The following is a 9,946-nucleotide window of genomic DNA, read 5'->3' on the forward strand; positions in this document are numbered from 1 at the left end:
TTTTTACTAATCCTACGGCTCCTCCCCTAATTGGAGCAAACTACTGAACTTATGCTTCTACTTCCATATTATACATACTAAACTCAGCAAAAAAAAGAAATGGCCCTTTTTCAGGACGCTGTCTTTCAAAGATAATTTGTAAAAATCCAAATAACTTCACAGATCTTCATTGAAAAGGATTTAAACACTGTTTCCCATGCTTGTTCAATTAACCATAAACAATTAATGAACATGCACCTGTGGAACGGTCGTTAAGACAGTAACAGCTTACAGACAGTAGGCAATTAAGGTCACAGTTATGAAAACTTAGGACACTAAAGAGGCCTTTCTACTGACTCTGAAAAACACCAAAAGAAAAATGCCCAGGGTCCCTGCTCATCAGCATGAACGTGCCTTAGGCATGCTGCAAGGTGGCATGAGGACTGCAAATGTGGCCAAGGCAATAAATTGCAATATCCGTACTGTGAGACGCCTAAGACAGCGCTACAGGGAGACAGGACGGACAGCTGATCGTCCTCACAGTGGCAGACCACGTGTAACAACACCTGCACAGGATCGGTACATCCGAACATCACCTGCGGGACAGGTACAGGATGGCAACAACAACTGCCCGAGTTACACCAGGAGTGCACAATCCCTCCATCAGTGCTCAGACTGTCCGCAATCGGCTGAGAGCGGCTGGACTGAGAGCTTGTAGGACTGTTGTAAGGCAGGTCCTCACCAGACATCACCGGCAACAACGTCGCCTATGGGCACAAACCCACCGTCGCTGGACCAGACAGGCCTGGCAAAAAGTGCTCTTCACTGACGAGTCGCGGTTTTGTCTCACCAGGGGTGATAGTCGGATTCACGTTTATCGTGGAAGGAATGAGCGTAACACTGAGGCCTGTACTCTGGAGCGGGATCGAGTTGGAGGGTCCGTCATGGTCTGGGGCGGTGTGTCACAGCATCATCGGACTGAGATTGTTGAGATTGCAGGCAATCTCAATGCTGTGCATTACAGGGAAGACATCCTCCTCCCTCATGTGTTACCCTTCCTGCAGGCTCATCCTGACATTACCCTCAGGCATGACAATGCCACCAGCCATACTGCTCGTTCTGCATGTTTGTGACATGTTGGATCGGAGGGTGAGGGCTAGGACCATTACCACCAGAAATGTTGGGAACTTGCAGGTGACTTGGTAACATCTCTCAGCAATAACTGGCAAATCTGGTGCAGTCCATGAGGAGGAGATGCCCTACAGTACTTAATGCAGCTGGTGGCCACACCAGATACTGACTGTTACTTTTGATTTTGATCCCCCCTTTTGTTCAGGGACACATTATTCAATTTCTGTTAGTCACATGTCAGTGGAACTTGTTCAGTTTATTTCTCAGTTGTTGAATCTTGTTATGTTCATACAAATATTTACACATGTTAAGTTTGCTGAAAATAAAAGCAGTTGACAGTGAGAGGACGTTTCTTTTTTGGCTGATTTTATATATAACATTCTATTGGTTGCAATAATTTAGTATAATCATTTAAATTGAAAAATTCAACGTTTTTAATCCGCCGTCGTTTTGCGTATCTGTTTATAAACCATGTGCCATGATGATGATAACGACGATGATGACAATGATGATTTTGATACCAACATTGCTTTGTTTTCTCTTCCCAGCCAAGCCCGTCCGTCCGGGCCAGTTCCCACTCTGCTCTCCCACCAACCCGTGGGTTCGCATTACTGAACAGCAACACTCCATCCATTTTAGTAACGCCATGTTCCAGATCCCCAGCCAGACAGCTAGCCATCACACCAGCCACCCTGCTGCTCCCCCAGCTACAGCACCTAACTCCAACCCCACCCAGACCAACAATCACCACTCCAATGAGACCGGCCTCCATCAGACCAAGATGTGAGTACAAACATAGGAATGGAGCTCGCTGTGTATGAGCTTTATACAAAAGTGCAAACATGACACTGAAGTGTAATTTTACATTATTGATTGATTTGAAATACTGTAATCCATGACTAGGTGACTGATGGGTCTCTGTCTGTCCTGTAGGCTGCCAGCTGAGCCACCCAACACCACCACAGTGGACAATGGCACAGTAAAGGACACTACAGTGCAGAAGACTACAGTGGATAACCCAGCAGTGGACAATGCCGCCACAGGAGATCATTCTCCAGTGAAGCACCCTACAGTGGATAACACTACAGTGGATAGTGCCGCAATGGATAACTCCCCAGTGAAGCACCCTACAGAGAAGAACACTACAGAAAAGGGCTCTACATTGAAGAACCCTACAGTCAACTCTACAGAAATGGTGGATGTGGACAGTGTCAACGGTAAGGTTAACAGCATTCAATGTTCCCCACTTCGACTCACTCCTCACTTGGTCTGCTCCATAGAAATACAGTAGATATAATTAGTGTAATTCTATTTCTATGGTCTGCTCTCCTCACTGTTCACTATACACTGGTCTGACTGCATCCTCACCCTGACACCTGCTTCATCTACCCACAGGGAACACTAAAGATATCAATGACAACAGGTAAGACTGCCCACCACCGTCACAGACCTGGCTGCCGTTATGTATTGAATCCTCCTGCAGGCTTGTACTACACCACACTACTATGTGGCATGCTTGATAACAGGGTCGTTCCACAAAAGTAGAGCCTTTTGTGTCCCTTTGAGATTTTAAGTGAAGATTGTACACAAATATTGAAAAGCCTGTTATATTAAATGAAGTGCATTTTAATAAAGACCACATAGACAAATCCATAAATAAAGCCTTGCTAAAATGCAAAAAGTCAGCATTTTGACATGTCCCTCTGTGCTCCCGGTTGGCGCAGCAGTCTAAGGCATTGCATCTCAGTACAAGAGGTGTCACTATAGTCACTGATTCAAATCCAGGCTGTATCACATCTGGCTATGATTGGGAGTCCCATAGGGCGGCGCACAATTGGCCCAGCATCATCCGGGTTTGGCTGGGGTAGGCCGTCATTGTAAATAGGAATTTGTTGCCGACTTGCCTAGTTAAATAAAAAAATAAAACATCCTCTGACTTTTCATAAGATTTTAGCCCACTTAATCCCAACATTTATCTAGCATTTTTTGCACATGTCCAAATCAACCAAAAGTAAAAAAAAATATAATGTGAAGCTCAACATAGTCACTTACAGATGATTTGAACATGATGCGCAAAAAATGCTCATATCTGTCCCATGACTTGAATGGGATGTGTGCCGTGAACGCTAAAATGTTAGCATGTGGAAACAGTGCCAGGGAAACTAAACCAAAGCATGGATTGCTGTCATACCTCGTCCGTAGACTGTTTACAGGGTAAGAAAACCAATATGTAATTTCGTAATTTGTGCCTCACTGCCTCCCTTCCCTTCACTGCTATGCTGTGCTGCTGCTGGTTTCCTTCTGCTGCTGGCCTACCTTCCTGAGTGCCTCCCGCTTGCCCTGCCCGGTGTTGTATAGCATGTCTCTGAGTGTCCACTCTGCTGTTGCTGTTTCCAGGAATGATGTGCAGCACTGCGACAACCACAACCAGGAGAACCCAGCCAAACTGCACCACGTCATCCAGCCAGAACAGACTGCCAGCTAGTGACCCAGCTCGATAGGTGAGGAGGGGGAGGGAGAATATTAAATATTGAATGAGTATGTCATAACAGACAATCTAAGATGGCAGATTCATTGCCTTGTGTATTTCTGCCCTCTCTCTTTCTCCCTCTCTCTTTCTACCTCTCTCTCTGTTTCTCTCCGGGAGAGGGAGATAGAAAGGGAGAAGAAGAGGGAGTGCACTGGACGGGCTTATGCTGATTTCCAAATGGCCAGAGAGCCCCTAATATACCCCCTATTGGGTAGATGTAAGAATTGTTGTTATTAGTATGGCTTCATCTTACCTTCTAATTGGCTGGGTGGAAATAAGGAGTTGGACTATGGATGCGTCCCAAATGGAAAAGTAGTGCACTATATAGGGAATATGGTGCCATTTGGGATGCAATCCTAGGAGTTAATTTCAGCATTAGACTCCAGCTGAGTCTAGTGAAATTCAACTCCACAGTTCTTCCCACTCACAATAAAGACTATATTATCAGACGTAATCTAAGCCTGCAGTGCTTATTTGACTCACTGCCTTGTTTATTCTTCTCCTTCTCTCTCTCTTCCTCTCTCCCTCTCCAGGTGTCCGGTTCTGCCAAGACTTACCTCGTAAATTCCCATGCTCATGATCAACGACCCTCTGATCACCCCTCTTCATCCCATCCCCCAATCCTCCTCCCCTCTTTCCCGGTAACACCAACTCTCTTCCTCCCTCTGTAGAACTCTCTGTAGCCCTCCACCCTCTCCCTTTCTCCACCTTTTCCCCTCTTCCTCTCCTGCTTGCTATCCGCCTGTTTACTCTCTTGAACCATTTGTCCAATACTTTGTAGGTGATATGAATATAACGTACTGTACTATGGGGGTATGTATAGTAGGCCTACTCTATGGATTATGTATACAAAGGAACCATGCATAGAAAACTCTGTAACTGAACTACTAGGCTTAGGTCCCAAATGGCACCCTATTCCCATAGGGCTCTGGTCAAAGGTAGTGGACTATATAGGGAGTAGGGTGCCATTCGACACACAACCTAGAATTGGCAGCTTCCTCTTCCTCTAAGCCCTTAATATTCCTCTGACCCTGTTGGAATGAATTGAAGCTGTACTAGCCAATGAGGATTGGAGCGTGATAGGGTGCAGTGTTCTGTGTGGCACTAGGGCGCGCTCATCCTGCTCTTCTCCGTCTAGGAGGTACAGTACATTGTGAGGGTAAAGGACGAGACGTGATCCTTTTAGGCTCTTTTGGCCTTTTCTGTACCTATATCAAAAATAGAGTAAGCCTAATACCTCTATTCAACACAAAGAGAATCGGTTGGAAAATGGACAACAACCGAAACTAACAACCACCTTGCAATTGGAGATTGATCGAAGTAATACACACACGCAGAGCACTGCAGTCTTAATTTAAAAGTGAACATATTCATACATTACCTTTTTTTCACTCTATACTATTCATATGTATAGAAGTATATACAATATGGATGTATATATGCACCACATTAAGGTTGATTTTGTATTGGACAAGTATTTTACACAGCTGACTGATGTCATAGTAATAATGATACTGTAGGCATAGTTGCTAACTGAGCAGGTTAACATAGCAGACAGCTGTTTCTTTAACTTCCACAATACCATTAAGACAACAGATGACTTCTTCTCTTGCTTATGGCCGGTTGAGTAGTCAGGCCCAGAGCCATATATTTACTTATTTTGTAAATATGGCTCTGGTCAGGCCTAGTGTGGTTGGAGACTTCGGAACAATACTGTAGGTAGAGGGCAGATCAAGGTTGCTGTGCTAATGGCAGTGTTTTTTTTAAATGCCAGGAGAAACTCAGATAGAGCTTACAGCAGCGTCACACTCAGAGTAAATAGCTGATGAATGTGGATGAGTTAGATCATAGGTCATACACAAACTTCCTCCAGCAGGTTCATTGTTGTACTTGTATGAGTGTATATTATCCTGTCTATAGAATAACAGCAACTACAGTCAGACGCAAGCATGTCTATCTATGCTGACGCTCCAACCAAGCCCTTCAAGGCTTGCTTTCAGAGTAATCCATGCTTTAATGTATTCTTACTAATGCAGTAACTCTAAGGTTTTCATCAAATAGGTTATCTGCTATGATGCAAACTAGTGTAGGAAAAGTCTGGTAAAAGAATTATAGGATTTCGTTTTTTTTTTTTGTGCTTCTCAATGCATCAATGCAAGACTAAAAGAAGGAAGCTATATACTATACAGTATATATATTCTATGAAGAAAGAAAGACAGAGATACTTTGAAGCCGTAACATACTACTTTATCTACATGGGTTGGAGGTTCTGTAGGTTCCATGGGGTTCCATAGGGTTCTCTAGGATTCTCTAGTGTTCTATATGTTCCATAGAGTTCTAAGGTTCTCCAGGATTCTCTAGGTTCTATAGGGTTTTCTCGATTTCTTATGTATCTTCATCTCAACATGTTTGTTCTGTTGTGATGTGTCCAGTGGTTTTCAATTACATTCACCAACACAGAATGGAAAATATAATTGGGTAAAAAATAAGATTTAGTAATTGTGTAGCAACTATTTTTATACTGTTCATTATTTCATTTTTATTGTTATTGTTGAATGTGATGTTATTTACTGTATATGTTTACTCTGATTTGCACATGGTTGTTGTTATTTTAATATGTACTATGTATTCATTCATTGTTTATTGAATGCTAACTGATCAATCAGAATACATTTTGGTTGTAAACAGGACTGGTACACAAAGCAGCATTCAAATTACTGGTTGTTTCTTTTTGGAAAGATACACTGAGCCTTCAGAACAGTCACAATTCATCGGGGCATGAACTCTACAAGGTGTTGAAAGCATTCCACAGGGATGACGGCCCTTGTTGACTCCAATGCTTCCCACATTTGTGCCAAATTGGCTGGATGTCATTTGGGTGGTGGACCATTCTTGATACACACGGGAAACTGTTGAACGTGAAAAACCCAGCAGCGTTGCAGTTCTTGACACAAGCTGGTGAGCCTAGCACCTACTACCATACCCTTTTCAAAGGCACTTAAATCTTTTGTCTTGCCCATTCACACTGAATGGCACACATACACAAACCATGTCTCAATTGTCTCAAGACCAAAAAATACTTCTTTAGCCTGTCTCCTCTTCATTTACACTGATTGAAGTGGATTTAACAAGTGACATCAATAAGGGATCATAGCTTTTACCTGGATTCACCTGGTCAGTCTATCATGGAAAGAGATATTCTTAATGTTTTATTTACTCAGTGTATATAAAGTGATCGGTGCATTTCAACAACAGCATAAATACACCTATTTCAGTTTTGCATGTAAAAACAGAATCACCACTGCTGCCATTGTTTAGATTACCAACTATTTAGATTCGAATGAGCTGCCAGCTCACGAGCAGCCAGCTCACATGTGCATCGGTGACACAAGCACAGATACAACAAGTGAAAATGAATTATCTAACTGGGGATAGCTAGCATGTCACAAGCATGATGAGCCCACAGGTTAACTTCAGTAGACATGAAATTAGCAAGCTACCGGTACATAGCTTGCCCACTAGCTAGCATATGATGAATAGCAGGGGTAACAAAAAGCAATGTTGCGAATTAGGCACAGAGCCATGTTTTATTGATCCTAACAGATACGCGAGAAGGTTATATCTAGTGTATCCCTCTTTCCTTCAACTGTTGATGGATGAACGTCTGGCTTATTGGAGCGTCAGGTAGCCTAGTGGTTAGAGTGGTGGGCCAGTAACTGAAAGGTTGCTTGATCAATTCCCTGAGGTGACAAGGTAAAAATCTGTCATTGTGCCCCTGAACTAAGGCAGTTAACCCACTGTTCCCTGGTAGGCTGTCATTGTAAATAAGAATTTGTTCTTAACTGACTTGCCTAGTTAAATAAAGGTTCAATTAAAAAATTGCTCCCAGGCTCTCAATGACTGTCATGATTATTTAAGTTCATTGAAATTTGTTCTTTAGAGCCATCTGTTTAGTACCTGAAAGAACAGATGCAGAAGGCCTGGGCACCCATTTCAGTGCCCCAAGATGGTCCATTTACTTTTTTTCTGTGAAATTCATGTGATGAAATCCTGCAATCTCATTAATGCAGTCTCCCCTCCATTAGCAAAACTGGCAATGCAATCCAAGCGCTGAGCGGCTGAACACAGCTGCTGCTTGCTGAGAGTTACCTAGCAGATAACTGAACAGCTTGTTTTTGAAACAGTAAAATGTACACAAATTGAACACACTTTATGGACATTTAAAACAATCCATGAATTATATAAATGATTTTGTTAACTTTTTTTTTAACAATAACTCCGTAATGGACCGGCCGCCACTGGGCCCATGTGCAGTCAAAGAAGGCTATATAGGAGTACATCCATGTTTACTAGATAGCTACAGTAGTTGCCTTGATAACAAAACAAACAGACTTGCTAGTTTAGCTAACCAAACCATTACAGTCCTACAACAGTAGCTTGCTATTATGAAAATCGAATTCAACAATGCCAATAATGTTTTCAATTTGACTTTTGCTTTCAAAAGCAGCTCAAACATTAACCATGTAAGAAAGAACATCATAATCATTCAATTAAATAGTGCGTTATTGTAACAATGACGCTGGGAGTAAGGAAGTAGGTGAAGTTGGTGAGTTTAACAATAAAGACCATAGAGTGATACAAAGGGTGCATTTGTAAATTTGCTCTGGCTATCTACTCTGATTTCAGAGCACTCTCATCTGACTGTGCCAGAGTGCAGAATCACTGATGAATTTATGAATGATCAACACTACTCCTCGTCCAGAGTGTCCAGTGTGCGCTCTGGACAGCCCCGAGCATGAAGGGCGGGCTGGTCCGGATGGCGAAGTTAGAAATCTCGGATGATGTTGGGATCTTGAATGTCGTCCACTGGAACCGAACACCGCTCCTCTGGACCGTACACCTCCCAGTCCACCTGGTACTGGAGCCGACCCCCACAACGTCGGGAGTCCAGGAGGGATTTGACGGCATAGGTGGGGCTTCCCCTCGATGTCCAGGGGAGGCAGAGGGGTGTCGTGGGGGAAGGCCTAAGCCAGGGGACGAGGAACCACTGGCCTGAGGGAAACATGAAAAGAGGGTGAGAACCAGTAGATAGTGGGGAGCTGTAATCTATACGTCACCTCGTTGACCCTCCCGAGGACCTTGAACGGGCCCCACAAACTGAGGGCTCAGCTTCTTACAGGACAAGCGGTGTGGGAGGTTCCTGATGGAGAGGCAGACATGATCCCTAGGATGGAACACAGGAGCCTCACTGCGTTGGTGATCCACCTGCTCCTTCTGGTGGCAGACGGCGTGCTGGAGCCTAATGTAGGCATTGTTCCAAACCTCTTCTGTGTGCCTGAACCACTCGTCCACCGCAGGAGCTTCGGTCTGGCTCGGTGTCCACGAAGCCAGGACTGGCTGATAACACAGAACACACTGGAAGGGAGTCAGCCCGGTGGAGTAGTGACGCAATGAATTGTAAACGTACTCCGCCCAGGGAAGGAATCGGGCCGACTCCCCCTGCTGGTCCTGGCAGTGACTCCTCAGGAACCTCCCCAGCTCCTGCTTCAGCCTCTCCACCTGCCCATTAGACTGAGGCCGGTACCCGGAAGTGAGGCCGACCGTGGCACCCAGCTTCTCCATGAAGGCTTTCCAAACCCGTGACGTGAATTGAGGGCAGATATGAGACCTGCTGGAACAGTACCTCAGCAACCTTACTTACTTACTGACTTTATTGTCCCCATGGGGAAATTTTGTTGCAGTGTCATGTACACGTTTAAAGTGGCGTTTAAATACAAAACAAAATTGGCAATACTTAAAAACATATATTTTTTAAAAGACTAGCCTGCTGTCCTTACTGAGTTGATAGGAACATTAGCCCGAGCTATTTAGGAGGGATATCACACCTGGCACAAATTATTGTCTAGTAAGAGAGAGTGGTAGGGAGACCAGAGAGAGGGTTAAAATGGCAGGATTTAGATATTCTGTCCACAACCACCAAAATGGTGGTGAAACCATCAGAGGAGGGGAGATGAGTGACAAAATTAATGGACAGATGAGACCAGGGACATTGAGGCACGGGAAGGAGTTTCCCTGCTGGAGCATGCCGGGGTGATTTAGTTTGTGCACATACGGAAGAGGAGTTTAGGAGTTGTAGCGAGTGATGTCCTGCGCAAAGGTAGACCACCAGTACTTTGAATAGTTTGGTTCATACCTGGATGTCCAGCGATGACAGCTGTGTTTGCCCAGGTCAGCAGCCGATCCCTTATCCCTGTGGGAACGTAGATGCGCTCAGGCGGACAGGTAGCTGGTGCGGGTTCCTCCCCC

General features: G+C 44.3%; 1 protein-coding gene across 2 annotated transcripts in view; it reads left to right on the forward strand.

Annotated features, from left to right (window-relative positions):
• LOC115151079 (kinesin heavy chain) overlaps positions 1–6,330 on the forward strand; it is a 140,566-nt gene extending 134,236 nt beyond the window's left edge. For both annotated transcript variants that reach the window (XM_029695041.1, XM_029695042.1), the window contains 5 exons: positions 1,659–1,893; positions 2,044–2,327; positions 2,506–2,533; positions 3,508–3,611; positions 4,174–6,330. In XM_029695041.1, coding sequence (XP_029550901.1) covers positions 1,659–1,893; positions 2,044–2,327; positions 2,506–2,533; positions 3,508–3,595 — 635 coding nt within the window. In that variant the 3' untranslated portion in view covers positions 3,596–3,611; positions 4,174–6,330. The remainder of the gene's footprint in view (positions 1–1,658; positions 1,894–2,043; positions 2,328–2,505; positions 2,534–3,507; positions 3,612–4,173) is intronic.
• Positions 6,331–9,946: the final 3,616 nt, after the last annotated feature.

This window comes from Salmo trutta, chromosome 16 (assembly GCF_901001165.1).
Source record: "Salmo trutta chromosome 16, fSalTru1.1, whole genome shotgun sequence".
NCBI classification, from domain to species: Eukaryota; Metazoa; Chordata; class Actinopteri; order Salmoniformes; family Salmonidae; genus Salmo; species Salmo trutta.